The sequence below is a fragment of the Littorina saxatilis genome, unplaced genomic scaffold (genome assembly GCF_037325665.1).
Source record: "Littorina saxatilis isolate snail1 unplaced genomic scaffold, US_GU_Lsax_2.0 scaffold_428, whole genome shotgun sequence".
Taxonomy (NCBI): Eukaryota; Metazoa; Mollusca; class Gastropoda; order Littorinimorpha; family Littorinidae; genus Littorina; species Littorina saxatilis.
In genome coordinates, this window is record NW_027127809.1 from 56,841 (window position 1) to 75,354 (window position 18,514).

An 18,514-nucleotide genomic window follows, 5' to 3' on the forward strand; every position below is an offset into this window, starting at 1 on the left:
CGGCAGGTGTTGACAGTGCCACAGTGGATCTGTTGTCTACGACAGGTGTTGACTGCCACAGTGGAGCTGTTGTCTACGGCAGGTGTTGACAGTGCCACAGTGGAGCTGCTGTCTACAGCAGGTGTTGACAGTGCCACAGTGGAGCTGTTGTCTACGGCAGGCGTTGACAGTGCCACAGTGGAGCTGTTGTCTACGGCAGGTGTTGACAGTGCCACAGTGGAGCTGTTGTCTACGGCAGGTGTTGACAGTGCCACAGTGGAGCTGTTGTCTACGGCAGGCGTTGACAGTGCCACAGTGGAGCTGTTGTCTACGGCAGGTGTTGACAGTGCCACAGTGGAGCTGTTGTCTACGGCAGGTGTTGACAGTGCCACAGTGGAGCTGTTGTCTACAGCAGGTGTTGACAGTGCCACAGTGGAGCTGTTGTCTACGGCAGGCGTTGACAGTGCCACAGTGGAGCTGTTGTCTACGGCAGGTGTTGACAGTGCCACAGTGGAGCTGTTGTCTACGGCAGGTGTTGACAGTGCCACAGTGGAACTGCTGTCTACGGCAGGTGTTGACAGTGCCACAGTGGAACTGCTGTCTATACATGTGGGCGTTGGTGCAATGTACGTGCGTGTGTGTAGCTGACTGTGTGCGTGTATGTGTAAATGAGTGTGTGTGTGTGTTTGTGTGTGTGTGTGTTTGTGTGTGCGTGCGTGTGTGTGTGTGCGTGTGTGCGTATGTGTGTGTGTATGCGCGTGTATGTGTGTGCGTGCGTGCATATGTGAGTTGCTTTGTGTGTGTGTGTGTGTGCGTAGTATGTGTGTGTGTGTGTGGGTGGGTGTTTGTGTTTGTGTGTGTGTGTTTCTGTCTGTGTGCGTGTGAATTGCTGTATGTGTGTGCGTGCGTGTGTGTGTGTGTGTGTGTATGTGTGTGTGTGTTTGTGTGTGCGAGCGTGTGTGAGTGTGTATTGCGGTGTGTGTGTTCGTGTGTGTGTGCGTATGTGTGCGACGTGCGTGTGTGTGTTTCTGTCTGTGTGCATGTGTATATTGCTGTATGTGTGTACGTGTGTGTGTGTGTATGTGTGTGTGTGTGTGTTTGTGTGTGTGTGTGTGTGTGTATGTGCGTGTGTGTGTGCGTGCGTGTGTGGGTGTGTGTGTGTTGACGACATGGAATACGCCGCTCCGGTGGTACGCAGAATGTCTGTCTGTTTTGTCTGTCTGGACGGCCTGACAGAGAACACAGCAGAGAGCGAATAAAAACATTCAAAGCTGCATACATGTATATTTCATTCACCTGAACACACAATACACGTGTGCTAAAAAGTAAAGCAACCGTACAGTTCGTTTATTAGACTGATACACTTGTTCGAAAAAGGCAAGCAACCCTGACAAAACATCTGAAATGCAATGTTTAAACATTGGTCAAAATTAAACTGCTAGAACAACATTATTTAGTTTTTATTTTGGTTTTATATTGTGTGTAATAAGCATAGCGTGTTGTTTAGCCCCGAGTGTTTTTATGTTGGTTTTATATTGTGTGTAATAAGCATAGCGTGTTGTTTAGCCCCAAGTGTTTTTATGTTGGTTTTATATTGTGTGTAATAAGCATAGCGTGTTGTTTAGCCCCGAGTGTTTTTATGTTGGTTTTATATTGTGTGTAATAAGCATAGCGTGTTGTTTAGCCCCAAGTGTTTTTATGTTGGTTTTATATTGTGTGTAATAAGCATAGCGTGTTGTTTAGCCCCAAGTGTTTTTATGTTGGTTTTATATTGTGTGTAATAAGCATAGCGTGTTGTTTAGCCCCGAGTGTTTTTATGTTGGTTTTATACGGTGTGTAATAAGCATAGCGTGTTGTTTAGCCCCGAGTGTTTTTATGTTGGTTTTATACGGTGTGTAATAAGCATAGCGTGTTGTTTAGCCCCGAGTGTTTTTATGTTGGTTTTATATGGTGTGTAATAAGCATAGCGTGTTGTTTAGCCCCGAGTGTTTTTATGTTGGTTTTATATTGTGTGTAATAAGCATAGCGTGTTGTTTAGCCCCGAGTGTTTTTATGTTGGTTTTATATTGTGTGTAATAAGCATAGCGTGTTGTTTAGCCCCGAGTGTTTTTATGTTGGTTTTATATTGTGTGTAATAAGCATAGCGTGTTGTTTAGCCCCGAGTGTTTTTATTTTGGTTTTATATTGTGTGTAATAAGCATAGCGTGTTGTTTAGCCCCGAGTGTTTTTATTTTGGTTTTATATTGTGTGTAATAAGCATAGCGTGTTGTTTAGCCCCGAGTGTTTTTATGTTGGTTTTATATTGTGTGTAATAAGCATAGCGTGTTGTTTAGCCCCCAGTGTTTTTATGTTGGTTTTATATTGTGTGTAATAAGCATAGCGTGTTGTTTAGCCCCGAGTGTTTTTATGTTGGTTTTATATGGTGTGTAATAAGCATAGCGTGTTGTTTAGCCCCGAGTGTTTTTATGTTGGTTTTATATTGTGTGTAATAAGCATAGCGTGTTGTTTAGCCCCGAGTGTTTTTATGTTGGTTTTATATTGTGTGTAATAAGCATAGCGTGTTGTTTAGCCCCGAGTGTTTTTATGTTGGTTTTATATTGTGTGTAATAAGCATAGCGTGTTGTTTAGCCCCAAGTGTTTTTATGTTGGTTTTATATTGTGTGTAATAAGCATAGCGTGTTGTTTAGCCCCGAGTGTTTTTATGTTGGTTTTATATGGTGTGTAATAAGCATAGCGTGTTGTTTAGCCCCAAGTGTTTTTATGTTGGTTTTATATTGTGTGTAATAAGCATAGCGTGTTGTTTAGCCCCCAGTGTTTTTATGTTGGTTTTATATTGTGTGTAATAAGCATAGCGTGTTGTTTAGCCCCGAGTGTTTTTATGTTGGTTTTATATTGTGTGTAATAAGCATAGCGTGTTGTTTAGCCCCGAGTGTTTTTATGTTGGTTTTATATGGTGTGTAATAAGCATAGCGTGTTGTTTAGCCCTGAGTGTTTTTATGTTGGTTTTATATTGTGTGTAATAAGCATAGCGTGTTGTTTAGCCCCCAGTGTTTTTATGTTGGTTTTATATTGTGTGTAATAAGCATAGCGTGTTGTTTAGCCCCCAGTGTTTTTATGTTGGTTTTATATTGTGTGTAATAAGCATAGCGTGTTGTTTAGCCCCGAGTGTTTTTATTTTGGTTTTATATTGTGTGTAATAAGCATAGCGTGTTGTTTAGCCCCACGTGTTTTTATGTTGGTTTTATATTGTGTGTAATAAGCATAGCGTGTTGTTTAGCCCCACGTGTTTTTATGTTGGTTTTATATTGTGTGTAATAAGCATAGCGTGTTGTTTAGCCCCGAGTGTTTTTATGTTGGTTTTATATTGTGTGTAATAAGCATAGCGTGTTGTTTAGCCCCCAGTGTTTTTATTTTGGTTTTATATTGTGTGTAATAAGCATAGCGTGTTGTTTAGCCCCGAGTGTTTTTATGTTGGTTTTATATTGTGTGTAATAAGCATAGCGTGTTGTTTAGCCCCGAGTGTTTTTATGTTGGTTTTATATGGTGTGTAATAAGCATAGCGTGTTGTTTAGCCCCAAGTGTTTTTATGTTGGTTTTATATTGTGTGTAATAAGCATAGCGTGTTGTTTAGCCCCGAGTGTTTTTATGTTGGTTTTATATTGTGTGTAATAAGCATAGCGTGTTGTTTAGCCCCGAGTGTTTTTATTTTGGTTTTATATTGTGTGTAATAAGCATAGCGTGTTGTTTAGCCCCACGTGTTTTTATGTTGGTTTTATATTGTGTGTAATAAGCATAGCGTGTTGTTTAGCCCCACGTGTTTTTATGTTGGTTTTATATTGTGTGTAATAAGCATAGCGTGTTGTTTAGCCCCCAGTGTTTTTATGCTGGTTTTATATTGTGTGTAATAAGCATAGCGTGTTGTTTAGCCCCGAGTGTTTTTATTTTGGTTTTATATTGTGTGTAATAAGCATAGCGTGTTGTTTAGCCCCGAGTGTTTTTATGTTGGTTTTATATTGTGTGTAATAAGCATAGCGTGTTGTTTAGCCCCGAGTGTTTTTATGTTGGTTTTATATGGTGTGTAATAAGCATAGCGTGTTGTTTAGCCCCAAGTGTTTTTATGTTGGTTTTATATTGTGTGTAATAAGCATAGCGTGTTGTTTAGCCCCGAGTGTTTTTATGTTGGTTTCATATTGTGTGTAATAAGCATAGCGTGTTGTTTAGCCTCAAGTGTTTTTATGTTGGTTTTATATTGTGTGTAATAAGCATAGCGTGTTGTTTAGCCCCAAGTGTTTTTATGTTGGTTTTATATTGTGTGTAATAAGCATAGCGTGTTGTTTAGCCCCAATGTTTTTATGTTGGTTTTATATTGTGTGTAATAAGCATAGCGTGTTGTTTAGCCCCGAGTGTTTTTATGTTGGTTTTATATGGTGTGTAATAAGCATAGCGTGTTGTTTAGCCCCAAGTGTTTTTATGTTGGTTTTATATGGTGTGTAATAAGCATAGCGTGTTGTTTAGCCCCGAGTGTTTTTATGTTGGTTTTATATGGTGTGTAATAAGCATAGCGTGTTGTTTAGCCCCGAGTGTTTTTATGTTGGTTTTATATTGTGTGTAATAAGCATAGCGTGTTGTTTAGCCCCGAGTGTTTTTATGTTGGTTTTATATTGTGTGTAATAAGCATAGCGTGTTGTTTAGCATCAAGTGTTTTTATGTTGGTTTTATATGGTGTGTAATAAGCATAGCGTGTTGTTTAGCCTCAAGTGTTTTTATGTTGGTTTTATATTGTGTGTAATAAGCATAGCGTGTTGTTTAGCCTCAAGTGTTTTTATGTTGGTTTTATATTGTGTGTAATAAGCATAGCGTGTTGTTTAGCCCCAAGTGTTTTTATGTTGGTTTTATATCGTGTGTAATAAGCATAGCGTGTTGTTTAGCCTCGAGTGTTTTTATGTTGGTTTTATATGGTGTGTAATAAGCATAGCGTGTTGTTTAGCCCCAAGTGTTTTTATGTTGGTTTTATATGGTGTGTAATAAGCATAGCGTGTTGTTTAGCCCCAAGTGTTTTTATGTTGGTTTTATATGGTGTGTAATAAGCATAGCGTGTTGTTTAGCCCCAAGTGTTTTTATGTTGGTTTTATATCGTGTGTAATAAGCATAGCGTGTTGTTTAGCCTCAATTGTTTTTATTTCGGTTTTATATTGTGTGTAATAAGCATAGCGTGTTGTTTAGCCCCAAGTGTTTTTATGTTGGTTTTATATGGTGTGTAATAAGCATAGCGTGTTGTTTAGCCCCGAGTGTTTTTATGTTGGTTTTATATTGTGTGTAATAAGCATAGCGTGTTGTTTAGCCCCGAGTGTTTTTATGTTGGTTTTATATTGTGTGTAATAAGCATAGCGTGTTGTTTAGCCCCAAGTGTTTTTATTTTGGTTTTATATGGTGTGTAATAAGCATAGCGTGTTGTTTAGCCCTGAGTGTTTTTATGTTGGTTTTATATTGTGTGTAATAAGCATAGCGTGTTGTTTAGCCCCCAGTGTTTTTATGTTGGTTTTATATTGTGTGTAATAAGCATAGCGTGTTGTTTAGCCCCGAGTGTTTTTATGTTGGTTTTATATGGTGTGTAATAAGCATAGCGTGTTGTTTAGCCCCGAGTGTTTTGATGTTGGTTTTATATGGTGTGTAATAAGCATAGCGTGTTGTTTAGCCCCGAGTGTTTTGATGTTGGTTTTATATGGTGTGTAATAAGCATAGCGTGTTGTTTAGCCCCGAGTGTTTTTATGTTGGTTTTATATGGTGTGTAATAAGCATAGCGTGTTGTTTAGCCCCGAGTGTTTTTATGTTGGTTTTATATTGTGTGTAATAAGCATAGCGTGTTGTTTAGCCCCCAGTGTTTTTATGTTGGTTTTATATTGTGTGTAATAAGCATAGCGTGTTGTTTAGCCCCAAGTGTTTTTATTTTGGTTTTATATTGTGTGTAATAAGCATAGCGTGTTGTTTAGCATCAAGTGTTTTTATGTTGGTTTTATATTGTGTGTAATAAGCATAGCGTGTTGTTTAGCCGCAAGTGTTTTAATGTTGGTTTTATATTGTGTGTAATAAACATAGCGTGTTGTTTAGCCTCAAGTGTTTTTATGTTGGTTTTATATTGTGTGTAATAAGCATAGCGTGTTGTTTAGCCCCAACTGTTTTTATGTTGGTTTTATATGGTGTGTAATAAGCATAGCGTGTTGTTTAGCCCCAAGTGTGTTTATGTTGGTTTTATATGGTGTGTAATAAGCATAGCGTGTTGTTTAGCCCCGAGTGTTTTTATGTTGGTTTTATATGGTGTGTAATAAGCATAGCGTGTTGTTTAGCCCCAAGTGTTTTTATGTTGGTTTTATATTGTGTGTAATACGCATAGCGTGTTGTTTAGCCGCAAGTGTTTTTTGTTTTGTTTTTTGCATTTATAGCAACAGTTGTAAAAGAAACAATTGAAGACTTGAATTGAGACTGTCTTCTGAGATTTAAAAAAAAATCTCTTTGCAGAGCAAAATAACGTACAATTCTTGTTACATTTAGTCTTATCTTTTCTTGTCTAACATTAGTCTTATCTTGTCTTATCTTATCATTCCCGTTCTTAGCTTTGCCCACGACACTTGTTGTTACATTTAGTCTTATCTTATCTTATCTTATCATTCCCGTTCTTAGCTTTGCCCACGCTACTTGTTGTTACATTTAGTCTTATCTTGTCTTATCTTATCATTCCCGTTCTTAGCTTTGCCCACGACACTTGTTGTTACATTTAGTCTTATCTTATCTTATCTTATCATTCCCGTTCTTAGCTTTGCCCACGACACTTGTTGTTACATTTAGTCTTATCTTATCTTATCTTATCTTATCATTCCCGTTCTTAGCTTTGCCCACGACAATTGTTGCACGTGCTGACCGCATGCGGACATCATCTCAGACACGCTTTGGATACATACTTATGATAAAACACAGTATTGAAAAACAGATCATTGGAGTATTGTTACACACAAAAATGGTCGTTGTTGTTTTTTAGTGCAATAGTAAATGTGATGTATTTTATTCCTGTAACCGCCCGACACTGCATAGCAATGTTCCTTGTTTGTATAAGGACAGAACAAATGTTGAGTCTTGTTTGGGCTTAATTGTGGTCTTGAGTTTAGTTCCTTTAGCATTTCACAAAATTGAACACGACGCCGTTTTTATCAAGGAAATAATTGGGCACGACTGTTCTTGAAGCCAGACGCCATATTGCACGTGACTCTAAGTCTGTGATGACAGGCTCCAGGTTGTCGCGGTACTCCTGCACATGCTCCAGGAACTCTTCTCGCATCACGATGCACACCAGGCCTCCTAGAACGATTAAACGTGTACGATACCGACTCATGCTCGTCACACGTAAAAATAACGACATTAACCCAGCAAAAAAAATGTTTTAAACATATGATACAACACATGCTCGTCACAATTAAAAATAAACGACATTAACCCTGCAACAATTAAAAATATATGATACCGAGACATGCACGCCACAAGTAAAAATCACGACATTAACCCTGCAACATTAATCTAATACAGCGGAACCCCCCATTTACGACCCCCCCACCCCACCTTAAGTCTTCCTCCCTTTTAAGACCCTGTTTTCTTATACCTTCTATTCATAACCTGTGTAAATTAGATCAATAGGATAGGCTTTACACAAGTGTTGTTGTTGTGCTTTGGTTTTTGTTGTTGTGTGTTTGTTTGTTTGGTTGGTTGGTTGGTTGGTTGGTTGGTTGGTTGGTTGGCTGGATTAAGGTTGGTTATTTGGTTGACTTGTGTCTTTTAATCACCTGGTTTGACCACCCTGGCCAGTTGGTACAGACCGGAACATGGCACGTGTCCCTCCATCATACCCCCTGACAACACAGCGCAGTCATACGTGTCTGAAACACAGAGACCCGGATCATGGCACGTGTCCCTCCATCATACCCCCTGACAACACAGCGCAGTCATACGTGTCTGAAACACAGAGACCCGGATCAGACAAGCAGTCACTGTAACCGATCGTCAGACGCGACACCCTTTGCTAATAGACATAGACATAGAAAACTTTATTATCTCAAGACGAGAAACTCGGGTGTGGTGTATCACAGCATGACAACATACAGCATAACACGCATATAGTCGCATTTTATAGTCAACTCATAATAATTAAGATTAGGATGATAATGTCAAAACAAATCTCTCTCTCTCTCTCTCCCTCTCTCTCTCTCTCTCTCTCTCTCTCTCTCTCTCTCTCTCTCTCTCTCTCTCTCTCTCTCTCTCTCTCTCTCTCTCTCTCTCTCTCTCAGTTTTGAGTTCTGAGTTCTCCCCCCCCCCCCCCGCTTCCATCCTCTCTTGCTCCATTCTCAGTCACATTACGTCACAAGCAGACGCGCGGGTTATAGTAGGACACACGCACTTCTTAATGAAATAGGATACCGATACGTGCACAGCCTGGTGGTAACCTTATGAGTAGAACAACATGAGAAGTGGCACAACTTGTACGTGACGCCATTTTGTTCTTTTATGACGTATTTTTTTAAATTGACGCCAGACATAACACGTACAATGGTGGGGGGAGGGGGGGGAGGGGGTCCAGAATAGACGTTTTGATTTGTTCAATCGGTGTCGTATCTCATTAATGCATGGACACTGTAGCCTGCAAGCCCTCCAGTACTCTTCTTCTTCTTCTTCTTCGTTCATGGGCTGAAACTCCCACGTTCACTTATATTTTTGCACGAGTGGATTTGTATGTGTATGACCGTTTTGACCCCGCCATTATGGCAGCATACTCCAATTTCGGGTGAACTATGCTGAGTATTTTCGAGGTTATATAGCCAACCAAACTCTGATATGGATTACAGAATCTTGTCCGTGAGCACTTGGTCTTGTGCTTGGGGGATAAGGCACTAGCAGATCTGCACATACGTTGACCTGCGACTTTGCCCAGTTGATTTGATTTGATTTGATTGTTGTTGCTTTTTGGGTCCAGCGGACCATATAGGCCAAATCAGGACCCCAACTTCGCCCAGTTGAGGACAGGACAAAGAGATATACCAACTACCAACAATCAAAAGGGAGACTACTGAGTGTCACCGTGTCATATACTCACTGTCTTCTATAGGGAGACTACTCAGTGTCACTGTGTCATATACTCACTGTCTTCTATAGGGAGACTACTGAGTGTCACCGTGTCATATACTCACTGTCTTCTATAGGGAGACTACTCAGTGTCACCGTGTCATATACTCACTGTCTTCTATAGGGAGACTACTGAGTGTCACCGTGTCATATACTCACTGTCTTCTATAGGGAGACTACTCAGTGTCACCGTGTCATATACTCACTGTCTTCTATAGGGAGACTACTCAGTGTCACCGTGTCATATACTCACTGTCTTCTATAGGGAGACTACTGAGTGTCACCGTGTCATATACTCACTGTCTTCTATAGGGAGACTACTGAGTGTCACCGTGTCATATACTCACTGTCTTCTATAGGGAGACTACTGAGTGTCACTGTGTCATATACTCACTGTCTTCTATAGGGAGACTACTGAGTGTCAACGTGTCATATACTCACTGTCTTCTATAGGGAGACTACTGAGTGTCACTGTGTCATATACTCACTGTCTTCTATAGGGAGACTACTGAGTGTCACCGTGTCATATACTCACTGTCTTCTATAGGGAGACTACTGAGTGTCACTGTGTCATATACTCACTGTCTTCTATAGGGAGACTACTCAGTGTCACTGTGTCATATACTCACTGTCTTCTATAGGGAGACTACTGAGTGTCACCGTGTCATATACTCACTGTCTTCTATAGGGAGACTACTGAGTGTCAACGTGTCATATACTCACTGTCTTCTATAGGGAGACTACTGAGTGTCACTGTGTCATATACTCACTGTCTTCTATAGGGAGACTACTGAGTGTCACCGTGTCATATACTCACTGTCTTCTATAGGGAGACTACTGAGTGTCACCGTGTCATATACTCACTGTCTTCTATAGGGAGCGGTTTGTCGTTGAGGTAGCAGCAGAACTCTTTCCTGTAGATGTTCTTGGCACGAGCCTTTTCTAGCAAACTGGAGCAGGGGTCAAGGCCATCCATTTGCTTGAAGCCTCGTTTCTGCAGCTGTTTGCGAGTAGAACAACACAAGTTGAAACTCTATGCACAGTTAAGTAGGTCAACAGGCAGGCAGGCAGGCAGGCAGGCAGGCAGGCAGGCAGGCAGGCAGGCAAAGAAATTAACATATTTTAATGTACAGCAAATGACAAAAAAAATTAAATATCTGTGATGACTGCAATCGACTCCCACCGGTATTTGCCTTTGACAGTAATTCATTTGTTAATCAACATTGGGTATACAATTAATCTTACAAACTCAAACACACACAATTGCAGTTTCGTGGTATTATTGGTTTGTTGCACTATACCATACCTCTTGCCCCTCGAAGATGTTGCGTTTTAAAGGCTAGCACTATACCATGCCTCTTGTCCGACAAAGATGTTGCGTTTTAAAGGCTAGCACTATACCATACCTCTTGTCCGACGAAGCCAGTGCCGCAAGCCACGTCGAGAATGAGCACCTTGTTTTTGGTCCGACAAAGGTGTTGCGTTTTAAAGGCTAGCACTATACCATGCCTTTTGTCCGATAAATATGTTGCGTTTTAAAGGCAAGCACTATACCATACCTCTTGTCCGACGAAACCAGTGCCGCAAGCCACGTCGAGAATGAGCACCTTGTCTATGTGTGTCCGGTAGAACGCGGCCACAGACTCTGCAGCGATGACCGGCCCTCTGAACTTGTCCGGTCCGGCATCCTGCAGAGAGAGATGCGTATGAGCTACGGACATTATACGTTATTTTGTATTTTTGACCAAAATATGACATTTTACACAGATCGAGACAGTGAGTGTTCCCCCGAGACCGCGCTTAAATAACATGTATGTATCGATCGATTATGGTTAACATTCCTTTTAGTTTTTACCATTGAACGCACTCCAACATGCACTATTTTGTAGTCTCGGCTGGCCGCCTCAATGTGTAGTTTTGTCGGACTCTGACGTCACATGGCTCAAAGACGGGAAATCCAATGTTGAATCACCTACATTAATTTGTATACCTGTTGAGACGATACGTTAAAATATCATTTATGCTCTCAGGAAGTGTCAAACTATGCATGTAATGCTAGAGAGATAGACGGGCGCAGTGGCCAAGTGGATAAGCCATCGGCCTCCTGATCGGTTGAGTGTTCCAATCCCGGCTGCGCCAGGTGGGTTAAGGGTGGAGATTATTCCAATCTCCCCAGTTAACTTATGTGAAGAACAGCTTGTGTCGTACACGCAAGCACAAGACCAAGTGCGCACAGAAAAGATCCTGTAATCCATGGCAGAGTTCGAAGGGTTAGAGTTAAAAACACAAAAATACCCAGCATGCCTCCCCCGGAATCGGCGTATGGCTGGCTGATCGGCGGGATAAATATAGGTTACACACTCCGAGTCCTTGATATCTTGCATATTTTCCCGAGGGTCGATTTTCAGGTTTTCGCGAGCCTCTGGTGAGGTAATACCTGAAAATCTACCCAAGGAAAACATGCAAGATATTCAGGACGAGGTGTGTAAGCTATTTATCCCATTACTCCGACGTTTTCATTAAAAACACTAACTTTTTCCACTAAAACCTGCCCGTGCCTGTTTTCAGCTTGCCAAAAGCCTCCGCAGTCGAAATTCATGTCAATGAATTCATGCGCAAAGCTAGTTCCCATTTGTCAGCATAATTGACGGCGTCATTCGACTTGTATGTGGACATTCAGTCATTCATATTGCTTATAAAAAGGTCTGCTATCTGCTTTTACATTTTGAAAGTCATTTTAAAATACCCCTGTGTATATTTGACATCGGCTTTCGTTATACTCAATTCGGCATACCGGGTTTATATTTTTACCAGAATTGCGCATGAAAATGGCAGCGCAACAAATTCAGTTTGGGCTGTGCTGGTTTGATCGTTGACCTAAGTCAGTTCGCATGCAGTGTTACCGTGTTAACGTGTTTGTCAGTCGGGGATAGAAATGTTGGCTGTCATCGCGCTGTTCTGTTTTCACACGTGGATCACTTACATATTCAGTCGTCAGGTTTAGGTGAGCCAAAGCTTCAATACTTCGCCTGTTGTAGACGTAAGCAATAAAGCTTGGAAGTTGTATGTCGGCACTGAGAGTCGGTCGCGGTACATCGCTTTCTAGTTGTCCCGGTCTTGAGTTTGAACACCTAAGGTTGGCTACATCTAACACCTCACATCCTCTTCTCTTCCCCATATATCTTAACTGTATCTCCAACTTCTTTTCGTCTTCTTCTTTTCATTTTGATGCCACTCTCTCATTTGTCGCTGAACCCCGCAGTTTACTCGACTCGGATTCACACAAGCCCGTCTAGCAGACGACAGTTTGAACAGTCTTGAACAGCACGGTTGCAAGCAGATTCAGCTATCAATCGAAGCAATACACTTAAAACCAAAGCAAATAACCAAATGAGAAAACCTAACGTTTGATTTGACTTCATGGTGACTCTTCTGATTATTTTTTTGGCGTTGGAATGGATCTCAACTCGTTCCCAGCTACGACAACTGGCAGAGACCCAGGTAGCAAGCTTTCGTCGGCCGACTGACGATTTCAGTCGGGTGACGTCCTCATATGTCGTGTGTCGTCGTCCGTTGTCGCGCCGATACCGTTTTGACTGTGTGTAAAACTCGGCAAATGTACGTAATAAACCCCGACATCGGCCCGACGCAATGTTGCTGTCGATAAAAATATGCAGAGTTACGGGAGATAACAAACTGATGATCATTATTTTAACATTTGTTACGTCCCCTGTTCAAGCGTCGGTCCAGCAACGGCGTGACATTATGAGACTGACCATGCAAATGCGAAACTAAATTATTCATATTTGTTGACTTTTTCACATAGGAGTAGGATAATTAATTGTAAGTTTTATTTGCATATTTGCAATCAAATACAGCATGAGCTCAAATCATGAGTTTTACATTTTAAAAATACGCCATCATTTACTTGAAATATTCAAATAGCTTTCCTTACGGTAAACAAGATTGAGTGTGAACATGGCTGCTGCTTTCCCGCGTGAGCGAATTTTATTTGTTTTCTTAGTTCAAGTTAATATCGAAAGAAGAGACATTCTTGGGAATGTTGGACAGCACATTGATGATATGTTATCCGAGACGAATGTCGCCTCGGGATCTCAATCTGAGTGCTGGTCCCAGTGCCACGTGGTGGCGGTGAGAATAGTTGTGTAGCCAGTGAGTCAGGCTCTTGGCAATGACAAACAGATTCAGACGTCAACTCGAGGACAACCGACGGATGGAGCGAGTAAGTGATTTCGGTTTTTTTGGCTCTCAATGTTAGTTTTGCTGTTACAGTGAGGGGGGGGGGGGGGTACATACTGCTGTATCTTATTCTGTATATGTAGATGTAGGTGTGTTTTGTCCTGTTACAGTGGGGGAGGGGGGTGTTGTACATACTGCTGTAAATATAGATGTAGGTGTGTTTTGTCTTGTTACAGTGGGGGGGGGGGGGGGGGTGTACATACTGCTGTAGATGTAGGTGTGTATTGTCCTGTTACAGGGGGGGGGGGGGGTAGGGGGAGGGGGGTACATACTGCTGTAGCTGTTAGTGATTTTTGCACTGTTACACTGGGGGGGGGGGGGTGGAGTACATACTGCTGAATCTGTAGCTGTAAGTGTGGTTTGCACTGTTACACTTGGGGGGGGGGGGGGGGGTGTACATACTGATGTATCTGTAGCTGTAGGTGTGACGTGTATTGCATTGTAACACTGGGGGGGGGGGGGGGGGGGTGTACATACTGATCTATCTGTAGCTGGTGGTGTGTTTTGCACTGTTACACACTTGGGGGGGGGGGGGGGGTGTACATACTAACTGCTGAATCTGTAGCTGTATGTGTGTTCTGCACAGTGACACTGGGGGGGGGGGGGGGGAGGGGGTTGTACATACTGCTGAATCTGTAGCTGTAGGTGTGTTTTGTACTGTTACACTTGGGGGGGGGGGGTTGTGCATACTGATGTATATGCTTGGCGCTGGTGAACAATATTCACTTTTTTGGCCCAAAACACACTTTTTTGGCCAAAAACGTACATTATTGGCCAAAAAGTGTGTTTTTGGCCAAAAACATGTTTTGGCCAAAACTTTTAAGTGCAAAGTTTTGGCCAAAAAAATATTTGGCCAAATCTAAAACATTTGGCCAAATCTTCACTTTTTTGGCCAAATGTTTTAGATTTGGCCAAATATTTTTTTGGCCAAAACTTTTGCATTGAAAGTTTTGGCCAAAAAAATAGTTTTGGCCAAAACTTCATTTTTTGGCCAAATCTTTGAGTACCCCTTGGCGCTGATGGACAATATTCATTTTTTTGGCCAAAAACGCCAGTTTTGGCCAAAAAAGCAAAGTTTTGGCCAAAAAAGTATAGTTTTGGCCAAAAACGCCAGTTTTGGCCAAAAACGCCAGTTTTGGCCAAAACCGCCAGTTTTGGCCAAAACCGCCAGTTTTGGCCAAAAAATTATAGTTTTGGCCAAAAAAGTGAAAATTGTCCACCAGCGCCAAGCTGCTTGGCGCTGGTGGACAATATTCACTTTTTTGGCCCAAAACACACTTTTTTGGCCAAAACTGTTTCGGCCAAAAAAGCAAAGTTTTGGCCAAAAAAGCAAAGTTTTGGCCAAAAAAGTATAGTTTTGGCCAAAAACGCCAGTTTTGGCCAAAAACGCCAGTTTTGGCCAAAACCGCCAGTTTTGGCCAAAAAAGTGCGTTTTTGGCCAAAAAAGTGAATATTGTTCACCAGCGCCAAGCTGCTTGGCGCTGGTGGACAATATTCACTTATTTTGCCAAAAACACACTTTTTTGGCCAAAACTGGCGGTATTGGCCAAAAAAGCAAAGTTTTGGCCAAAAAAGCAAAGTTTTGGCCAAAAAGAGATTTGGCCAAAAAAGTGAATATTGTCCACCAGCGCCAGCAAATACAAAAGATTTGGCCAAAAAAAGATTTGGCCAAACAAAAAAGATTTGGCCAAAAAGTGAAGATTTGGCCAAATCTTTTTTGTTTGGCCAAATCTTTTTTTGGCCAAATCTTTTTGTGGCAGAAGTTTGGCCAAATCTCCCGTTTTAGCTAACATAAACAGTTTTGGCCAAAACTTTTACATAGAAAGTTTTGGCCAAAAAAAAGTTATAGCCAAATCTATTTTATTTGGCCAAATGTGTGGGTTTTTTGGCCAAATCTTTGTCTTTTTTGGCCAAAACTGGCGGTTTTGGCCAAAAAAGTGAATATTGTCCACCAGCGCCAAGCATAGATGTAACTGTAGCTGTAGCTGTAGGTGTGTTATGTACTGTTACAGTAGGGGGGTAGGGGGGGGGTTGAACATACTGCTGTTTTTGTAGCTGTAGGTGTGTTTTGCACACAGGGGGGGGGGGGGGGATTGGGGTTGTATATACTGCTGTATCTGTAGCTCTAGGTGTGTTTTGCACTCTACACGAGGGAAGGGGGTGGAGTGTTGTATGTTTTGTACTGTTACAGTGGTGGCAGCGGGGGGAGGGGGGTGTACATAATTCTGAATCTGTAGCTGTAAATGAGTTTTGTACTGTTACAGTGGGGGCGGGGGGGGGGGGGGTTGGGGGTTGTACATATCAATGCTGTAGCTGTAGGTGTGTTTTGCACTGTTACACTGGGGGGGGGGGGGGGGTTGTACACACTGCTGTATCTGTAGCAGTAGGTGCGATTTGTGCTGTTACAGTTGGGGGGGGGGGGGTACATACTGCTGTAGCTGTAGGTGTTTTTTGTACTGTTACCCTTGGGTTGGGGGAGGGGGGGGGGGGTTGTACATACTGCTGAATCTGTAGCTGTAAGTGTGTTTTGCACTGTTACATTGGGGGGGGGGGGTATACATACTGCTGTATCTGTAGCTGTAGGTGTGTTTTGTACTGTTACTAAGGGGGAGGGGGGTGTACATACGGCTGTAGCTGTAAGTAATTTTTGCACTATTACACTTGGGGGGGTTGTACATACTGCTGAATCTGTTGCTGTAGGTGTGTTTTATACTGTAATACTGAGGGGGGGGGGGGGGGGGGGTTGTACATACGGCTGTATCTGTAGCTGTAGGTGTGTTTTGTACTGTTACAGTGAGGGCGGGGGGGGGGTCTACATACTGCTGTATCTGTAGCTGGTGTTGTGTTTTGCACTGTTACACTGGGGGGGGGGGGGGAGGGGGTTGTACATACTGCTGTATCTGTATCTGTAGGTTTGTTTTCCACTGTAACACTGGGGGGAGGGGGGTTGTACTGCTGTAGCTGTAGCTTTAAGTGAATTTTGCACTCTTACACTTGGGGGGCGGGGGGGGGGGGGGGTACATACTGCTGTAGCTGCACCCAGCCAGCAAGACATTAGCGGCCGATAATCGGCCGAACACCCTTCAAAAAGTCGGGCCGGTGATGTCAAAAGATACGACGCGGGTGTTGGCCCGACTAACTTTTGCAAAGAGGCAAAGAGGCGGCCGACAGGCGGCCGAACACCTGTACTATGGCGGCACGCATCCGGTCCGATGTTAATCGGCCCGATGGCTTGTTGGACCTGCGGGCCGACATCGTCCCGATGTCTTCCCGCTGAAATCGATATCTTCCCGATGTCAGCATAAGGTGTCGGGCCGCAGGTCCAACAAGTCATCGGGCCGATTAACATCGGACCGGATGCGTGCCGCCATAGTACAGGTGTTCGGCCGCCTGTCGGCCGCCTCGTTGCCTCTTTGCAAAAGTTAGTCGGGCCAACACCCGCGTCGTATGTTTTGACGTCACCGGCCCGACTTTTTGAAGGGTGTTCGGCCGATTATCGGCCGCTAATGTCTTGCTGGCTGGGGATATGCACCGCAGGCATGCCTTCGACAATCGATGTCAGTTTCAGATTGAGTTTTTGAACTACCAGGTGACTGGGATGTTTTGATTGCTCTCTCTCTCTCTCTCTCTCTCTCTCTCTCTCTCTCTCTCTCTCTCTCTCTCTCTCTCTCTCTCTCTCTCTCTCTCTCTCTCTCTCTCTGTAGTTGGCTGTCTCTGTAAAAATTAGAGAGTATCGTCCCTTGATCCCACTCGCGATACTCGTTGAACATGCCTTGGCCTTTGACCATGCAGTCGCTTCAGCCAGCGAAATATCTCCGACTCCGCTCTTTAAATCCATGCAGAATGTGCGTATCGTATGAAGTATTCTTTATTTTCTCAATATTGACACATGTAGGCCTGTACCTATACGTGATATTGACTTTGACACCATAAAATATTTCAGTCGTATGTGGAAAAAAGTAGTCCATCTGTAAACTCTGAATATGCAGATGACCTCTATAAATTATTCAATTGTACTCTGAAATCAAAGACAATGACCAATGACAGTTGAGATCGAGACTCGGTTGTGATGGATAATTCATATGGTTGCGATGGATAATTCAGAATAATCACCTCCTCAGCTAACAGAGACAAAGAGGCAGGTCATGGGATAAAAACGGTTATACACGTAAAACTCTACTCGTGCAAAAACATGAGTGAACGTGAGAGTTTCAGCCCATGAACAAAGAAGATGAAGAAGCAGAAATGCTAGAAACTCAGTATTACTATTCAAGGTTTGCACTAGTAAATTACTTATCCTGAAAACAGTTTTTCCACAGTTTCCTATTCTAGTTTTGGTTTGATCGGCTTGTGAGGAAGGTATAAAGGGCACAAGTAACTGTTTTTTCCCGGACAGAAGACGAGTTGCATCCCTTGAATCACCATGGCAGTTTACTCCGCATTGAATACAACTAAGGCAGGGTTCTGTCTCGCTTGCAGCTGTTTCCGAATGTTTAAAACAAGTCGCGTAAGGCGAAAATACAACATTTAGTCAAGTAGCTGTCGAACTCACAGAATGAAACTGAACGCAATGCAACGCAGCAAGACCGTATACTCATTGCATCGTCAGTCCACCGCGCACGGCAAAGGCAGTGAAATTGACAAGAAGAGCGGGGTAGTACTTGCGCTGAGAAGGATAGCACGCTTTTCTGTACCTCTCTTCGTTTTAACTTTCTGAGCGTGTTTTTAATCCAAACATATCATATCTATATGTTTTTGGAATCAAGAACCGACAAGGAATAAGATGAAGGTGTTTTTAAATTGATTTGGACAATTTAATTTTGATAATAATTTTTATATTTTTAATTTTCAGAGCTTGTTTTTAATCCAAATATAACATATTTATATATTTTTGGAATCAGAAAATGATAAAGAATAAGATGTACGTAAATTTGGATCGTTTTATAAAAAAAATAATTTTTTTACAATTTTCAGATTTTTAATGACCAAACTCACTCATTAGTTTTTAAGCCACCAAGCTGAAATGCAATACCAAACCCCGGCCTTCGTCGAAGATTACTTGACCAAAATTTCAACCAATTTGGTTGAAAAATGAGAGCGTGACAGTGCCGCC

The 18,514-nt window shown here is 42.2% G+C and overlaps 2 protein-coding genes across 2 annotated transcripts in view; one reads left to right on the forward strand and one right to left on the reverse strand.

The window, feature by feature from the left end:
* Positions 1 to 627, forward strand: part of LOC138956180 (lysostaphin-like) — a 3,692-nt gene extending 3,065 nt beyond the window's left edge. Inside the window, exon 2 of the mRNA XM_070327610.1 lies at positions 46 to 627. Coding sequence (XP_070183711.1) covers positions 46 to 627 — 582 coding nt within the window. The remainder of the gene's footprint in view (positions 1 to 45) is intronic.
* A 6,473-nt stretch (positions 628 to 7,100) lies between these two features.
* Positions 7,101 to 11,017, reverse strand: LOC138956179 (methyltransferase-like protein 27). Its single transcript, XM_070327609.1, has 5 exons — positions 10,749 to 11,017; positions 10,548 to 10,595; positions 10,006 to 10,141; positions 7,809 to 7,901; positions 7,101 to 7,329 (listed from the first exon to the last, which is right to left on the reverse strand). The coding sequence occupies exons 1-5, from the start codon at positions 10,860 to 10,862 to the stop codon at positions 7,145 to 7,147; spliced, it is 576 nt and encodes a 191-aa protein (XP_070183710.1). The 5' UTR covers positions 10,863 to 11,017; the 3' UTR covers positions 7,101 to 7,144.
* Positions 11,018 to 18,514: the final 7,497 nt, after the last annotated feature.

Excerpts from the sequence above, each read along its gene's own strand:
- LOC138956179 (XM_070327609.1), bottom strand. The coding sequence starts at position 10,862 with ATGTCCGTAGCTCATACGCATCTCTCTCTGCAGGATGCCGGACCGGAC. Across the intron at positions 10,596-10,748 it reads ACCGGACACACATAGACAAG|GTGCTCATTCTCGACGTGGC; the intron begins GTGCTCATTCTC and ends ACCAAAAACAAG. Across the intron at positions 10,142-10,547 it reads CTGGCTTCGTCGGACAAGAG|CTGCAGAAACGAGGCTTCAA; the intron begins GTATGGTATAGT and ends ACTCGCAAACAG.